General features: G+C 39.0%; 2 protein-coding genes and 1 long non-coding RNA gene across 16 annotated transcripts in view; 2 read left to right on the top strand and 1 right to left on the bottom strand.

Annotated features, from left to right (window-relative positions):
* Positions 1 to 28: 28 nt before the first annotated feature.
* Positions 29 to 10,313, top strand: LOC147757100 (uncharacterized). 3 transcript variants are annotated; one of them, XR_015323001.1, is made up of 3 exons: positions 29 to 349; positions 8,590 to 8,804; positions 9,573 to 10,313. It is a non-coding gene; the product is annotated as an uncharacterized LOC147757100 (long non-coding RNA). The 3 variants fall into 3 exon arrangements; XR_015323002.1 differs by having other exon boundaries at positions 8,573 to 8,804; XR_015323003.1 differs by lacking the exon at positions 29 to 349 and adding an exon at positions 2,682 to 2,881.
* Positions 10,314 to 10,525: 212 nt separating this feature from the next.
* Positions 10,526 to 17,369, bottom strand: LOC111247355 (uncharacterized). Of its 6 annotated transcripts, none has more exons than XM_086982879.1 (4): positions 17,218 to 17,369; positions 12,881 to 13,038; positions 12,317 to 12,436; positions 10,526 to 11,089 (listed from the first exon to the last, which is right to left on the bottom strand). In XM_086982879.1, the coding sequence occupies exons 1-4, from the start codon at positions 17,303 to 17,305 to the stop codon at positions 10,769 to 10,771; spliced, it is 687 nt and encodes a 228-aa protein (XP_086839005.1). In that variant the 5' UTR covers positions 17,306 to 17,369; the 3' UTR covers positions 10,526 to 10,768. The 6 variants fall into 6 exon arrangements, with proteins under 6 accessions (XP_086839005.1, XP_086839007.1, XP_086839004.1 ...); XM_086982881.1 differs by lacking the exon at positions 17,218 to 17,369 and adding an exon at positions 16,651 to 16,669; XM_086982878.1 differs by lacking the exon at positions 17,218 to 17,369 and adding an exon at positions 14,923 to 15,798 and having other exon boundaries at positions 12,881 to 13,108.
* Positions 17,370 to 17,376: 7 nt separating this feature from the next.
* The window catches only part of LOC111247620 (sodium-dependent glucose transporter 1A-like), a 75,922-nt gene continuing 75,057 nt past the window's right edge, over positions 17,377 to 18,241 (top strand). For 3 of the 7 annotated variants that reach the window (XM_086982874.1, XM_086982873.1, XM_086982872.1), the window contains exon 1: positions 17,377 to 17,735. The gene's annotated coding sequence lies outside the window, so the exon portion shown is untranslated. Of the gene's footprint in view, positions 17,912 to 18,241 lie in introns of all 7 variants that reach the window. The other 4 variants (XM_086982870.1, XM_086982869.1, XM_086982868.1 and 1 more) reach the window with 2 other exon arrangements.

Raw genomic sequence — 18,241 nt, 5'->3', positions numbered from 1 at the left:
GAAAACTCTGTTTTGGCGGGCAGTTAAGCGGCTGAAACACAATTTACCCCAGTTTGATCTAAAAAATGTTGTGAGCTTTGACGTTCACTATTGTATTAAAGCCTCGCTTTTAGTCAGTCTGTAATGTATTGATTCTTAGTACGTGTTGAAATAAATCAATTTGAACTACCTGGAGTAATAATACTGTAGAACAGTGCATACAGTGTTTTATTTTATTGTACTGCCCTACATCCGTAAATATTACCCCTATGCATCGACGGTAACTTGACGGTTGGCTAAACAAACGATTGCGCTGTTGAGGGGTTCGAAGCTGATCGAATTGGTTCACGACTGAGGGCATTAAGTACCTGTGAGTAACTGATATAGACGTTATTGTAAAAAGGATGAGTGATGTTTACCCCCCCCCCCCCCCCAAAGACAGGTTACTAAAATGAAAAGCCGTCACTAATATACGTATTACCGTTACGTCGTGCTATAACAATAAAAATATACATTTTAAAAATCCATGTAGAATACCGTAATGAAATAAACATATCGATACGCTTACTCGTTTAATGATTCGTTTAAGTTCGGACAAACTAAGTCACCATCTATTCGCTTGTTTGCTGTTCTCAGTGCCATACAAACTTGTCATGATAATTAATTAAAGGTCAGTTACGATGCAATCTTTTGACCAAAACGCACAGTCTGCATTATTACCCGTTTTAAGCTTCCGATGCATACTAGAAAATCCTCAATAAAGGAAAATTTAAGAGGTTCGAAATTTGGCTCCATGAAAAGCTATTTCTGGGTCGTAGAGAAACTGGCAGCCATTTTTGAGGGGAGAGTATAATATCATTAATTGGGTCGTTTGAATGGGCTCAACGGTTAAACTTTGACTTCTTCTTCTTTCACTCCTATATCTTTTCAGCATTTTGGCTGTTTTGAACTTCTCTATCTTTAGGGCTTTCACTTGCTATCAGATCGATATTTAGTTCTGCTAGATTTTTTTGTATAAAGCACATCTGCGCCATACTTTTAGTTTATAGCTGCCAATCTTGCTTTGCATATGATTACTGTTAAGAAGTTTAATATATAACTTTCTAACAGTAATCATATATTTTAAAAATGGTTTAAGTATTAAATGGAAGTTGTAATTGCGGTGGATGGCAATTATCCTAATTCATTCCTAATTCATAATGAGGATCGCGAGTCTAACGCGTGAAAAAAGTTCATTGGATCATCTGCTCCCGTCCAACTACAGTCTGAGAAATAACTCTTGAGAAGTGGTTTTTAGACCGCCCATCCTTATTCATTGTGATTCAACAGAAACTTTTGACAACTGCGCATCAGGCCAGTTACGAAAATTATGAAACTGCGATATACGATTTTCCAAATATCAGTGCGCCATGTATCTATTCCAAAAAAATAGATTGCTGTCTCAGGCAAAAAATTAAAAAAAAACGATTTTCTGACCATCTTAGATTGTTTTTAGCCTATAGAATTTTAAATTAATAAATCATACGTAAATTAACTTAAATTTCTTAATAAAATTATGCAAACTCAATCTGTAGCGCCCATTGAAGAAATTGTACGTCAAGAGTTTATTAGCACATCAGTCGAGCATTTACAGAAAAGATAACATTTTTTTAGACTTAAAACGTTCAACAAAATAATTTATTCTGCTGTTTTTTACTCATAGATTCTTTAGAATCAAACGAGGTCTACAAAATCGTAGTCTACCGTGCCGTAATGCAATTGATTAACAAGAATATCATTATTACAGCGCCTATTAATAATTATATACCCTAACTGGTCTCCATTTCGCGACAGATAACGATCCTATTGATGGAGTGATACAAATTAGAAGTTTAGTCCGACAAAGCATCAGTGGGTGCTGCGGCGGCAGCGTAGCGTATAATGGACGCCGCAGGTTAGAGGTCAATATTAGTAAATCATGAAAAATATAATGTCGTTTCATTTAACAATTAAATAAAACAGGGAAGGATTGTCTGTAATCCTCTATGGAAAAAAGGAGATAGCTCTTAATAAAAAGATGCCAAATCTGAAGCTTTATTACTCTAAACAATAAACCTACAATTCATTCGCAGGAATGATCTCAACTAGAGAAAAAAACATGTTACTCCATCTATGAGCTGGATTCGTTTACTAACAGGCAGCGCGTCCTTGTTTCTGTAACTTAATTTTTAAACCAAGATTGCCTTTAAGGATCCTCTTCATGCACACTTTACTCATTTTATCAAATATCAAAGAAGGCCGATCCCTCAGTAAATCAATATCCAAAATTAGCTGGAATTCTTTCCGTCAGTTTTAATAAAGCATCGAAATGACTGTGTCAATACTAATCCGGGCCTGTCACCATCACTGCTCGTTGAGTCACGCGGAGCGCCGCTATATTATGTTATGAGCCTCCATCTGGCCTCAACATTGACGTCCGTTACAGCACAGTCGTTGTGTGTGTGTGTTGGCTGGGGATGATCGACTTGACATAAGACGTTGGCCATCGTTCTTACCTTCTCCAAATAATCAACGGGCGCCCGGATTCGAGAGACGATACCCGAATGATACCGTACTTTTCCTCTATAGTAGGAGGAAACCGGCATGGTTGTTTTTAGGTGTTTTGCCTCCTTGTTTCGATGTATAAATGTCATCGTTTGGCCGCCGTATTCAGTAGTATGCCGACCGGCCTACGTGCTCTATACTCACTTTCCATAGGAGCCACAACGCTCTTCATGCGTCGAATGAATGACTGATTGACAAATCAGCCATACTGACGATGGTGTGATGATTCTGCCCCGATTCATCTGAGAGGTGTACACCTTTAACGAAATTTACCTGTCGGTTTATCGGACGATAAAACGGTATCCAAAAAATCCAAAAGGTATGCGGGATCGCAATGCACCGGGTTGCGATCAACATATTATTTGGGATATTTTCTTTATTCAGGGGAGGAGGACTATTGGGTTTCCCGTGTCAGTGTGAACTAGAGTAGGAGTCCAGTGAAAAGTGTTATCTGAATGAAGCATCAGAAACGTGAGAGAGAGAGAAGCGAGACTTTATTGAGCCAAATATTGCCCCTGGAGCTTCTTGGCTAAGTTGCTTTCAAATCGTTATTCCAAGTCGAATAACCTAGAAAACGATTATTTATTATACAGCTGCATATTATAATGCTATGATTTCCTACAGACAAATGTGAACTAGCAATAATCGTCAATCACACGCTACATTAAATAAAGGCGTTCGTGTGTTGAAAGCTGTCAGTTTTTGGAAGAACGAAATCTTATTGGGTTTATCGCATATAAAATTGTTTTCTTGGCATCTAGAAATGTAACCTCAGAATCTGTTGTCACGGCTGTGCTTTGGGCCAGCCGAGCTGTTTGCGTTGTCTTCATCGGTATCAATTTCTTTTTACGTGATCATTGTTTAACTTTATGCTCCTAGTAGCAGGTTTAACCTAATCTAATAAAGATCTTTTTATAGACTGTAAAAGATATTTTGCTATTATAATTTACAATTCTAGCATGTGACCATGTAGTTTTAAGTACTAGTGATAATACAATTAAAATATATAATAAACGAACTTCATAAGGTTGAAAAAAAGTAATTTCTAGCGAAGGTCATACAATACCCGATTCTTGGAAAACTTCCAAAAAAATTCTAAGGAAAGATGTCCAATGAGAAATATAATTACGCCTAATTCAGATCACTCTTCACAATTTTTTTTACAACGAATACAAAAATTTGTCTCGTGCTTCGGGAGCAGTATCATTTCGAAAAAGCAAAAAATTTGGAAGAAAGGTTTGCTCATCTGCGAAAGGTTAGATTGGCCTCATGGCCTAAATATCAAAGTGATGTCTGTTACATTTGGGACAAGTGGCATGAGCTTTGTTAAAAAATACTTCTATAATCACACAGCTCTATATGAAATAAATCAATATAGACAAAAAATAAGGCAAGTCTATGATACTCTCAAAAATAAGTCGACAGTGTTGTTTTACCTGCGGGGTTTGAGCGCCCTGTACGTTACCAAGGTCGGTAAAACCACCAAATTATAAAAATAAAAACTATATCAGTCTCCACAGCATGCGATGCTTGGCAGTTTAAAAAACTGCGGCAGATATATGCCCACGTTTCTTATAGTAATCCCTTGACCGTTCACATTTGTAATAAGCATGACTTATCCTATACAATGTGCGACGTATTTAATTATTTCTGGGTTAGAAATTACTAGATACATCGCATCTGCTTCGGTAGATTAAAATCGGCGATTTGTTGTTATGTTATAATGGAGTGGTTAAGGATATGATCAAAGGGTTCGAGTACCAGCTAGCTGCAAGTACTCTGCAGGATCTTCAGCGGCGGCTTCGAGAGTTGACCAATTTTAAGTACAACGTTATTTTCCACGTAATGGGTTACGAGGAGCTTTTCTCAATCAATAAGTTTATGAGACTATTTCCAGATACGTTTAATCTACTAGTAGCGTACGCAATAGAGATCAAGATAAATTTTTGGTTTGATTGTTGTGGGGTTATACTCAATATATACAGCAGCGGAAAGCGATCCTTTTCAACTGGTTTTGTGTTAGAACGGATGATTGCGAACTCGGACCGTGGCCATCTTTGGTTGAGCATTTGAATATTCAATGGTTCAATTTGAATATTCATGCCAGTTCAAGACTAACTAGAACGTTAAACAGATGCTGCGTGCTATGTGGTGGATTGCAGTGTCCTAGAATTAAGCCTTAGCACAGCAATAAACAGACTGGTGAAATTGCATGTCCATATATAGGGGCCAGGCAATACCATAATTATTAAACCAAGTAAATGTACTATCAGTTATAGTTGATTCAATTGTCTAGTGAATTACGCACAGCGTTAACTAATACATGCACATGGGGTCGTCTGGGTTTTTGTCGGGTCAGATCTTCGAGAGCGGTCGGGTTGTCGTGCTGCGCCATTACGTGAGACTCGAAACGCAAATGAGACACACAGAAAGAATTAAAGTGTCGTCGCTCGAGGAGTTACAGGCACAGCTCAGTAATGCTATTGGATCTTCACAGCCTTCTTCATTGACCCACTAATTGGGACTACCGTATGGAACCCTCAAAACTAAAGCTTGATTTTCACTTTTGTTGTTACTTCCCTTTTCACGAAGGTCACAGTCTTAACAATAATTGTACTATCAAGTCCAAATATATTTTACTGTATGTAGAACGTTTACTACGGCGATACGCATTTTCTCAACTGTGTAGCAATTTTTTATTGAATAATATTGATAAAGTTGGGAAAAGCATTTCCATTTTTACCAATAGTCATTTAACCTATTTCTTCTTAGTTCGTCCAGTTTTTTTTTTAATCATATTTATAAAACCTATACGATATTCCACCACTTCTTTCTTTCGGTTCTTACTCTGTCCGTTACATCATCCACTTGAATTGGGCATTCATGCTTGTATTATCGATCATGATCTAGCCATATGTCCGTTAAATGGCGTCGCTAACAACGATGTTTTCATAGCTCATAATGAGCGGAAGCGCTTAAGATTGTCATTCTTTCTTGGGCTAGCAATTCATGACAGAAGGAAAATAATAATCTTTTTTAGTTCAGTAAAACCAAGGTGTTATCAACGACTAACCAGATATGAATCGGTGATTTAATTCAGGCATAGTGCCCAACTGCATCCATATAACAATGCCTTTTCTCTCAACGTAAATTATCGGTCAGCCGAGGAACAACTAGGCTTAATTTGTCACTTGTTGAAAAAGTGTCCCACGAGTATTTGCTAGTTTCGCATGGAAAAAACATCAAACGTTAGTTTCACTTTCATTTCAGGCAGTCCTTCACAGCCTAAGTGGATAATGTTCTTGCTAATCGTCATGAATTTCGTGTGAAAAACTCAGACATTTCCACCAGGCCCTTTACCTCTCCCTTTCATTCGAAACATTCTGACGGTCTCCCTAGATTCTATAATTGCACAAGATAGTAAGTAAGCCACAGTAGTAAAATATAATATTTGTATAGCAGTCTACAAGCGCAGATTCGTTGGCGTTTTTCCACGGTGCGGATACGAGTAACAATCCACTGTTGCGCATGCGAGGGAGCAGATTTATTTGTGTAAGGCCAATTGGTCATTTCGACAATCATTCAGCTGCTGCACCTGATACAACAAGTGGGGCATTTTGGACAAAGTAGGACAAAACATATTAATACACAATTTTCACCAACGATAAATTATAGTGGTTTCTTAGAATTTATAACCAGCACATCAGATGAATACACTAGCCTTTTCTTGTATATTTTTTTAAGTGATTTTTTATCAAAGTTGCAACAAAAAGACCGATCCGTAGTCTGAGGACGTTGCCGGTTTCAATTAAATAAATATGGTTGTATTATATAATTGAAAGAATAATTCAAAAAACATATATAAGGGTTTTATAATATTTCGCTTTATGAAAGCTTACTTTTATTTTTGCAAAGCTCTTGAAAGTTGTAGCTAGACATCTTCGACATTTTGCTGATTTTATTCCGCTACTCATTAGTACTCTGAGCACATACCTTGGTCACTTTTTCTGCAATTATCGAACAAAGGTCATTTACATACTACAACTAAAGATCGTAGAATTATACTATTATATATCGAAGCCTAAAGAGTTTTGTTCAAAAGAATCAAAAAATAGCTCAGACATTCAGTCGTGGCTTCAACAACTGCTTATTTTGTGCACCTTGTTTTCGTGTATGTGAAGTTCAATGAGGTATTTTGACAAGCCATTGAAATCAGCTCTTTGTTTAGGCTAGCATCAAAGATCTGCCCTTATTAGGAGGCTAACCGAGATAGATCTTGTTGGACTGGTCTGGGGTTTCTCTAACAGACATATAAAACGGTATGCCAACCGTGTAAGCACACATTAGTGTTAATCAGAATTTCTGCTTTCTTCCTTGTTGACTCTTCTCCTAGTGATTAGTTTCTGGTGACTATTTCTAGCCAAGGCTGAGATTTGCACGAGCGTGCCTGCGTGCTTGATAATTAATGTTTTTTATGGCAACGCACTCAAAAAGATGCGCATTATCCATTTAGACCAAACTGCCCCATTAATGCATCGCTGTTCATCTACTAACAAAACCTACCCTGGAAAACAACACGGGCAGACACATTTACTAAAAAAAATTAAATCTCGAAAAAAAAATCTGTTATTGCCAACCCTTGTAGATGTAGTCAGTCTATATATGTGCCGCCCGGTTGTCAGCTTTTGGCTCTACGTCGACTGCTTTAATTATTGGGTTTTGCTATATGAGTTCACTATACAATTAAAGCAAAAGTTTATATCTTTAAAATCGTATACGGGGTAGCCTGCCCAATGAATCTTCGTCATTTCATCGCGGATGACTTGCGGAAATATAAGACGGTGAGAGTGAGATACAGAATTTGGGCTGTATCTCAATTAAAACTACCTAATACTATCCCTTTCTGGATACTCTGAGAGGTGTCGTGCTACTGGTGCTGATAGCGTAAGTACCGATATGAGCTGGCTTTCATTTGCCCCGTTTAGCTTCAGATCGTCTGCAAACACTATATATTTTGTATCCCACTTTCTAGAGCTTACTGCAGCTTAACAAAAGAATATACGTCTGTCCTTGGAATTTTTGGCGCCATAGGGGTACTTAAATCTTCAGCAACCGATCAATGGGTAGTGTTTGTACATAATACTATACATCCGTAAGTATTTAAATAAGTCTAAAATGGATTATATGACGCGCGTTTTCTCTCTGTTTCTAAGCAGTTTAATCTGTATCAAGTATTTTTTTATCAAGGAAGCGATCACGCGCCTAAGAGTGGTTACTAATGAGTTCGCAAATATAACATTGTGTTAAATTAATAGAACTTCGATAACCAAGCCCATTATATGAAAAAGCGCTCAAATGGACTGTTAAATTTGGAGATCCGTTGCTAAGGGTCCATCCTATGGTTATAGCTTTAACGAAGACTCTTTCAAGAATTTATTCGGACCGTATAGAAATAATATTGGCGGGCGGACGCACACGAGTTTGGAGCCCTGATCACTCAAGATGTTTAGGTATTTTTAAAGAAGTATTCTGCCAGCTGTAAAAGGTTCAGATAAATGGCTATAAGATCATTCAATAATAGGAAAAGCTAAATGCAGTTTGTTGGTTCGATCTTCTTTCCTCTGCCCTTCCTTTGTCTTCTTTTAGGATATTACATTCAGTGACTTTAACCCTTGTTGGGACATGATTATTTTTGTTATTTTTATGCTACGCTTAATCAATGAAGGCCTTTTCCCTAGACAACATCTTCCTGAAAAGACTAACTGTGATTCTATTCACACCGGCCGTACGTGTTTCCTTTCCACCATTGAGTAATTTCACAAGTGGCCGCGAGGGGGCGACCCCAAAGCCATGACTTCCCAACATGCCGGGTGAAAGTCTGAATGAATTTGTCGAATTTTTATGTGAGAAAATAAACAAATGTATTATTAGAACCTTGATCTCCTTACAGAAACAAAATAGCAAAGTCGATTAAGAAGGACCTAATTGCTACAAACAGACGATGCTACAGTTAGACTGGCTTTACAGGTGTTGGAATATAGCACGTTTGGCGAGGTGGGAAACCCGGAAGGTAACTTCGGCCATTTGATCTGGCAAGCATCAATTACGCCTGCCATCGGCCCGTAGCACTGTCAATCGAAGATTTGGGTCGGAAGAAAGTGAAATTTAAGAGGGAAAATACCACTTCTATCTGCTCTGCGTTTTCTCTAAATCGCGTTTCCCAGTTAAATATTAGGCGAATGGTAAGTATCTCAGTGTACACTTCATTAGCTTCAAAGAAATTTAATTATAATGTGTCATGAAAACAGCATCGGTCAAGGTGACGACATATGGGCAAAGTTTTGTTAGTTATCAAAAAGAACGGACAAGTCTTTAGTCAAGAATACTTCAAGTACTTCATCTCTATACTTCTATGAGTCATGCATCTTGTAAACAATTCCGTTTCGTGTCGAAAAGACGACAACAACCGAATGAGAAAAAATCGTCTACACAGTGAAATAGCTCTATACAACGAAGCCAACATCCTACACTATTTATTCATGTACTTTTAAAATATACCATGTAGCATCTTACATGTGTTACTTCAACTTGACAACTTTTCTGAACGATAACGACCTTCTCTCTGATGCAACCCTGCTATTACGGATCCTTTCCATTTCCATTGGTCAGTAGGCATAACATAAAAAAAATACTTCGAAAGTAATTTGATTGAATAATATTATTATAGAATAAGTCAAACAGACGCAAAAAAGCAAATTGCAGGAAAAAAAATTGAACCCTGAAAATGTTGACCCTAAAAACAGTACCATCCAGGTTTATGTCTATCTTCTAAAACGTGAAATTATCCCGTAATTGGCAGGATAACGACTTATTTTGATATTCTGGACAACTAGTTCGAATTCTACTATACGACAGGTACGGAAAAACCCATAATCATACAGCTCTATACAAAGTAAGTTAAAGTGGACAAACGATAATAAAGTTTTGTGATCTTTAAACAAAATTTTAAGGTGTAAATGGCGTATGAAGCAATCTGTATGTTACAAAATTCGGTGCAAACAAACAACATAACAATAAAAACTCGGTCGGGCTCTACAACAAGCGCATGCTCAGCAGTTCTAAAAAAACGCAATCAATAAATGGTCACGATTTCCAAAGCCATCCTGCGATCATTTGCACTTGTAATCAGCATGACTTCTTGATCAGAAGTTGCCCGCTGGGTTAAAACCGGCGATTTGTTGTTGTGCTATAATGGAGTGGTTGAGAAAAAGATGATCAAAGGGTTCGAGTACCAGCTAGGTGAAAGGATTCTGCAGGATCTTCAGCGACGACTTCAAGAGTTGACCAGTTTTAAGTACAACGCTATTTGCCGCGTAAAGAACTACGAAAAGTTTTTCTCAGTCGATAGGTCTCTGAGTCCAATTTTTGTCGTGCTTGAGCCAATACCTGCTATTCGACACAAAAGAGGGTAATTCTTGTGAGATCGTATTCAATATGTGTAGCAACAAACTATCCTGAACAGAGTACCCCGTGAAAGTGTTTAAACCTATTTTATCGATGTTCTATAAAAGCGCCGATCTCACTCGCACACTCGTGCATCCCGTTCACTAATCTCTGTATAAGACATACGGGGCAGAGCATATAATCCTAGACAAAATTTGACTGATAGTTCGTCGCATTCATCCGCTCTTCTTAGTACCCGAACGAAGCCAGTTTTTTTTTCCAAACAAAATAAAATACTTATAACGATCATAAAATCAGTGCGTTTTTTTTAAGCGAGAATTAGCTATGATCTGATATTCCTATGCTGGACGAACTGTCTTTTTTTGCCTGAAATCGATGGTCTTCCATGCGAGAAAGATTTCTCTGAGACAAACTGAAAGAAACAACAGTTCTATCGTATGCAAAACATTTATCTTAAATATTTGAAAAACTAGGTTTAAGAACAACTTCGAAGAACCTGTCCAGATTTAGCAAACATTTATTAACAATCTGTGTATTACGCCAGTTGAAATCAAGGTTGAGTGTGTGCAATGAACGAACAATAGTAATGAAAGGGTTCCCAGTCAGAAATGTATCTACCCCAAAACGTCGTCTGCTAAATTTCAAGCTAATTCAGTCAATTCAAGCCAAAAAATTAGACGTTGATCGTTATGATAACCTGCCAATACTATTAATAGTCTTTTTCTCATGAAGACTGAGCCGTTTACTTTTCTGGGCGATTCTTGATGTGTTCGTTGTTGGCTGAGATTAGTCTATGTCGACCAGTGGCGGCATATAATAATCGCTGAGCCACCTTTAGTTGTGCCTGAATTGTTTTTCCCCAAAGAGGCGAGTTTTGTGAAGCTTCCAATGATTGTTTTTGTCGTCTCTGATCTTTACGATTCGTTGCGCGCCGGGATCCCCTGCCATTGCCGCTAGTCGAGCGGCCTTTAATTAGTGCATCTTCATCGGACGGCGTTCCGATTACCGTGTTCACAGTGCCCAACAAGGCATTCAACAAATTCCGGATGAAATCGCCGCTGACCTAAAACAATTGAAAATATTATGTGAGAAGTAAAACTATTCGTCTGATGTTAGAGAGGCTCTCGTACGTGGAGCTGACATGAAATTTTATAAGGATGGGACGTTACGGTCTTTTGTCCTCGAGTGTAGAGATTTCTGATGTGAACTTTAGAAGGAGCCTGAGATAAATTAGGACAGAATTGATATCGCTAGTCAAAAGCTATATATACACGTTTGGACAACATTTTTGCGTGTGAGAACATGGATATGTCTGTTCAATGTAAGACAAAAGAAGCTTATTCATTAGTAGAACCATGACGGTGCCATGGAGAGATTTCAGCAGAATCCGGAGCAGTAGTAATACACACGATTCACATCTCGGCTGCAAGGAAACTATGAGTCCTTGTTCTAGAAGATATTTTCAGTCAAGCTTGTATTATTTGTATGCTGGCGTGAGGGCCATGTTGTCCTGCTGAAAAACGTATAATCTATCATTTGAGATAGCAGTCCCTGCCATTTCCAGGGTATGCAATTGAATTTTCGTAAATGAAGATATGCATTTCTAAAAGAAGTGCTGCAACATGATGTTTTCTTCACTAGACGAAATGTTTTAGTAATCGTTCCCATGAGTTCCTCTTTCGTTCACCGTAAATATATCCCGTCGCTGAAAAATCGAACAGAACTTTCGCCTCCGAGTTTGAGCGGACCTACAAGCAAAGGACACTGACAAGGTTTTGTAGGCATATTGACCTTAAAGAGGTTTCGGTTGGCCTGGACACTGTAAACATTGTGTTTGAGATTTCATAAGCAATTCGAGTGACTGCATGCGTAAACATAAAACTAAATCAACGTGCGCATCGAAATGCCGGGCTTCTTGAAAAGATTTTTAGCTCGTGAAGTTCGGGCCTTCTGTCAAGTTTCTTTTCGTTCTGATGCTGCCTACTCTCTTAACAGCAGCTTCGTGTTCGTTCGCAACGAAATAAATTTTTGATTTGGGAAATAAGAAAAACGTATATCTTTGTCGGGCGCTTCATCAAGGGACTAGCTATATTTTGTTCAGTGCATAGAACAATCGCTGAAAGCATGACCGCTCCGACATATAGCTTGCCAACATTTGTACCAGTTTATCTATGATTTAATAAAAAACATTGTACATATAATATTGTGTAAAGGGCATCAATCGGAATTTGTTTAATGGAACTGTACAACAATCGTAAAATATATATGCCCAGTCTCGAATTCTTCTCACCTCGAGTCCAACGAAAAGAGCATCCAACAGAGCTAGGATACCTCCATCATTTCGACCAACAAGGTCCTGGCCTAAGCGTCCCGTTTGCTGCGCGGCTCCTACTGCCGCCGTGATCAGGAACTGTAAGAAAATATGGTAGGAAATATCATGTACCAGATTATATGTTCGCTCGACAGGTCATATAAATATTCGGGTATTATTAGGGTTGCAAGCTGAAAGAGCTCAAGCCATCTAAATATCAATATGATATTTAGTGTAAGTACGCATATAGTTTCCTTGATTTAATGCACTCTCCTTTTATAAACTTCTCTTACGGTCGGCCTGTTAGATTAGATGCTTGACTGTTTTCAGATTTATTGTATTCCCATTGGGCTTTGAGTCGCTGTACGTAGGGCAGTATATAACATACCCACTTAAAGGTCAACAGAGAAATTTGAAGAGACGTTGCAGTCATACATAACGCCATACACAGATAGCAATAGCACATTTCGGCCTTGCTTTCTAGACTGCTTCGAATGTCAGAAGACATAGACAGCTGTACATAAAGCTATATAGAATACAAACCTCAAGGAAGTGGCTGAGCTGTAGCGCCACTTCACCTAGTTGTCTTTTCACGCGTCGATGCCCAGTGGGCTTTGTGTACACTAGATTCATTGAATTGTAGGTTTCATCGTCAGGCGAGATATGGGCTCCCAAAATTGGCCTCCACAGAAGCACCGCAACTAATATCACGTAGAACATGGTGACAGGCAGCAAGCGATTTAAATTACTGTCGCACAAGTCCCAATACGACTTGTGTAGTAAATTCAGGCACAATTTCCTTTGTTAGCAAATTTGCCAACTTAGAAACATTTATAACTGATGAGAAAAGTCAAATGATCCATAGAGGGTTAACCGAACGCATAAAAAGATGAATTACAGTTCAAAGAATACTGAACAAGCAGTACGCTGATCTAACGCTACTTTTGCCGCCCAAGAAAAACACAGTTTTGTTCAACAAGCATATTCATTTACGTAAACACTAAAATTGTATTTATTGCGTATGTTAAAATGCCCTCAAAATCGTCGGGTGAAACGACGTACGGACGACTGAAGGTACAAATTGTTATGAATTAGGATTTACGAAACACCCTCTCTGAAATATCTAAGAGCCGCGCTGCCCTTAACGGCACAATTATGTAAAACAGGAAAAGCTGCCGGTAGGAAAGTAAGCGCGGTTTGTGCTCAGTAACGAGCCTTCACATCTCATACAGTCGAGCGGAAACTAGAGGAGATCGGAGTGCTGTAAGATTATATTTTTTATGTCAAGGTCCAAGTAAAACATGAGCAATGTAATAATAAGTTTGCCTAAATGGGTCGAAGTTTGTCTATGTCACAGAACGTTAAATCAAGCTTCAATTAGCCTTGTTATGATGTATGCTAAAAGCGACGTTTTTGAAGGTTCAGTGATCCAATCCGTTCAACCAACTTCTGGTTCCTTCTATAGATCTAGAGTAGATCTTATAAAATTAGGTTTTATTTTAGGTTGTCGTTTGGGCATGTTCTTCTTTCTTCTAGGAGTGGCCGATCGTTATAACCATTGATCATCTGTAACGTTTACACTGGGCGCAGCTTTTGTGAAGGAGTTGATTCTTATCGAACTGCATTCAATGTAAAGGACACGTGCAATTTCAAAGTTGCTAACCAGATTATCAGTATTCTGCAACCTTTCCAGCTCAATTTCTCCGATTAAGTAGTCGACGCGTAAGTTGAAAACTCCCATCTGTGAAATATGGCTAAGCTAAAGGAAGGATTTGCCCATTGGAGAGTATCTGTGTAAAACAGTTGTGTTTATATGAACGTGTTAGTCTCGTTTATATTCGGAGTAAAATAGTTAACATCGATTACAGATCAAGTATTGATGCTAGCACCTTTTCTTATGAACGATGCTATGGTAACTAACCGTCTCGAACTTCTATGGGGTGGCTCATCATTTGCTATCGGCTTAGTGAACATAGTCGTACTCATATGGACTTAGGAAGCTAACCATATCATAGAAATACAAAGAAACACCTACAGTAGACACAAGTAGCAGTGTTTATATTTCTGCCTCTGCCACCCCTACTATTAGCAGTCCTCCACGTACACTTAATGACATCGCTCAGCTTCTTGGTCTGCTATAACATGACTATTAGTCGCTTTCTTCTCAAGCGGATTCATGTAACATCTCCATCATTTCGCACACAAGGGTCACTGGAGACACCTTCGAAAATACTGATATTAGCTTGACTTTTTGTGTAGTTGTGTGAGGAAGTAGTAGTGACTGCGAAACAAAACCGCAAATCAACAATGCTTTACAAAACGCTACCCCCGAAAGCCCCGTGCTTCCTCTGTTTCCCCCTAGCGTTGACTTCATACACTTGCCGACATATTTTTGACTCCATAGGCTTCGCCCCCTACCACTTAATTTACCAATCAATAATCTGAAGCTATCCACTGCGCCGGCCCTCACTTTATGACTATTCGGCCTACGCTGCAACTCGACTGGTTATCAAGAAATTTCAATATACTCTGATTTAAAATGAAAAACTGAACTGCAGAGAAATATGTCAACGCAGAATCTCTACCTTACTGAGACAACGTCGAAACGTACGTAACGAGTTAGGCCGCCTCATTACCCTCGACGGCCTCTGCGGCCTGTATCGTTGAAGCTTTCTGTGTCATTAGTTGCTTGATCAGCATTTAGTTCTTCGGCTGCACTGATGTCCGCAAAAATGGCCGACGAATCTTGTCCGTCTTTTTGCACGACACAGCTCCCAGACTGGCAAACTGCACGGCGTTCAACCCACCGACGCCTCTAAAACAGCACGAGCTAAGATGAAGTGCTATTTAAAACACCTTTGATAGCTTGGTGCAATTCTGTTTTGTACTATTATAAACATTCAGCCGAAAGGCCGCGAACTTTTCTTTTTCTCATTTGATGAAAATGATAAATACGGGTTTATGATTTATTCATTCTGTTGTCGGCAGTGTAGCTTTGAGGCAGATCGAAATTATAGCGATTCGAAACTCTGGTCCGTTTCTTCGGCCACGAGAGGAGTAGAAACCCAGGTAAAAGCCCAGCCAGCCGAATTCATTATTGCTTTGTTGTTTAGAAACGCGCTTGACAACCACAAGAAGCTCTAGTACCGAACGCTATACGGGTTAGCACTCATTAGTCCTGGCAGTTGCCAACGGGACAATATCCCCATTTCGTAACAAAAGAAACTAAGATTAAATCAGCTGGTCATCAAATAGAACAACGGTCACTATCCAGTCTGCTGCCAATTAGCATCCTTACAGCGAATAAGGTATGACCAATAAAAACACTACAATTATTCATTGGACTTTCACAAACACATCGACATTTCCATAGATTTAAAACAGAAATATGAAATCCGTTTAAGTGCATTGTATATTAGCTTAAGGCATGCTGACTCAGTCAGCTTCCAAAGCCAGGGGGGGGGGCAAACGCACAAAAAGGAGGGCACGTCAGCGAAGAAGTATTGATCATAAGATGTGCACGTGAAATCAATGACTTACGCCTGATGCCGTCGGCGTTGAATCATACTGATTTCATGTATGGTTTTTGGAAAGCCAACGCGACTAGTATGTTGGCAAACACAAGCTTCCTACGATAAGCGCACAAAGCAAGAGACAGTGGCCCTTAACTGCAATACACAAGAAACGTCACACAATCGACACGGCATATTGGGCCATAGCTATTTACTAGTATCGTTTATGATAACTGTTGATCTGAGATTTCGCTACCAGGTTTGGTAATTCTATAGGAAATCTGCTTCATAAAATAAAGCGCTCTCGCTTACACTCAATTTCCTAAAGTAAACTAAAAGAAAATTGTATTTGAAAGAGGTACGTGATAGAACAGGCAGAGCAATTTAAGATCTTGTACCACCTTAGAGATTTTTCAAACTCGTACGCTTAAATTCGGTGTACAAAGGCCATAAAATTTTGACGCTTTACTTTAGCTCAATGATGAACGTTCAATTATGTGGGTTGTAAGCCACGCTCAAAAATCATTTCTAGCTACGCGAATTTGATTTCCCTGAGTAGTGGGCATCGCGCGAGTTGAGCTTGCTTTATTGTTTTACGGTACTTTTTGGCTAGTAGTGCTCGCGCGTCCAGAACCGACTACCATACTTCAGTGCTAGTTTAAGAGCTTTTCGGCGCTGGCCACAATCGGATTTAGGAAGTTAGGAAGATTTTGCTACCTGTACACTGATTTCAAAAACACGTTTAAATTGATGAATCACCTAGGCCGAAAAAGGTCGACTAGTCGTTTTCAATGCACTGACCCATATGTAAGCATTAAAGCTCAGGTCTTCTGAACCGGGCAATATGTGTTTTTAGTTCATTAGTAAATAGGAACATTTTTCTCACAGATGTATTTATACTGCACATTTCATGGAGCTGCGAAAAATCATGGCACTAAGGTAAGCTCTACACACTCTGTGCTAGATTCGCGTTCATCCATGTTTGTCTATTGGCCGTCAGCTGCCCTATACGCTATCTATTTGACCGTGGACGATATACGCCATTGTCTAAAATGCTGCTTTTATCAAACTGGCAAAATGCGGCCGCTTTTACCATTGACCGAATGTAGTCGCCATGGAAATGATACGAACGCACTGCGGAATGTGTTTCGGCCTGTGACGCGCAACAGAGCCTATCGTATCAAGCCAGATTTACGCTGTCTAGACGATATAAACAGATGAGCTGTCACCAGTGGAGATCTTCAACTGATGATCCGGAACGACTTCGCATAGCCCAGTCGGGCTCACGGAATGTCGCAAATTAGCTCCGCAATTAGCTCGAATACGGTATTAATTGCCTATCCTAAACAGAATCACTTTTTCGCCTACCGTTTTGTTTGTACAACGACGACCACCCTAACTGTATCAAGCTAAATTTAGCTTTCGCATTAAGGAAATCATTTGTACTGTACTTCATATTGCCTGCCCGTGATTGTGTATTCTCCAAATAGGGAGAAGTAATTTAACTCTATTTAGAAATTGGCATGTGGGCCCGATGATGACACGTATAGCGGTTTCCAAACTTCGAAATAGACGCATTCGCAAATCAAAGATACAACCAAATTTTTCGAAATTGTGAATGGTCATAGTTAACGTGCGATTAATTTAGTTCGTTGGATGCGTCTCTGAAGGCTCGGAGATAAATCATACGGAGTACATACTTCTATGAAGTAGATGCGTGTGCCAAATACCGGAACGTTTATTGTATTTGCTTTGTGCCGTATTTCACCTGCGGCTTGATGATTCCTCGCGAGGAACGAGTAGATATTGAGCTGTGTGTTGTATGTCTACGAAGAGCCTGTCAGAAACCTACTGGATGTTTTTATGGAATCGACGTAATGCGTGAGGTTGTCACCTGTTTTTCTGACAGCGACAATGCCGTCCAAATGCGATCAGTCTGCGCATAATCATCAATTGGGCAAATCACTAAGTTTGTTAACTTCCCTGCACGAATATCAGTGTAGTCATATTTTAGAGTTATATGCCTCTACTGCGCAACAGGAAAAACTGACTGATTTTTGTTGTTAGTACCAGTTGGTCATTAAAGCAAAATGCTCGTCTTTAGTATATTATACCACCAATCGCGTAGACGGTATCTGAGGCCTCTACGTATATATAGATATATATATATATATACATATATATGAACAACGTTCCATTAGCTGTCCATGAAGCACAGTGATAAGGTTGTAAGTAGTCTAGACATTGCAGACGACTTAAAAATCCTTTGTGACAACAAAGTACACTACATTGGCTTTTTTTTTTAACATACATACAAAACAACTTTCATATTATCATCGCTGTTCATACAAAAACAAATACATTAACGAAAATGAGCGAAGACTGATTTTTG

The sequence above is a fragment of the Varroa destructor genome, unplaced genomic scaffold (assembly GCF_002443255.2).
Source record: "Varroa destructor unplaced genomic scaffold, Vdes_3.0 BEIS01000003.1, whole genome shotgun sequence".
Lineage (NCBI taxonomy): Eukaryota > Metazoa > Arthropoda > Arachnida > Mesostigmata > Varroidae > Varroa > Varroa destructor.
This window is presented reverse-complemented; position numbering and strand designations above follow the sequence as displayed.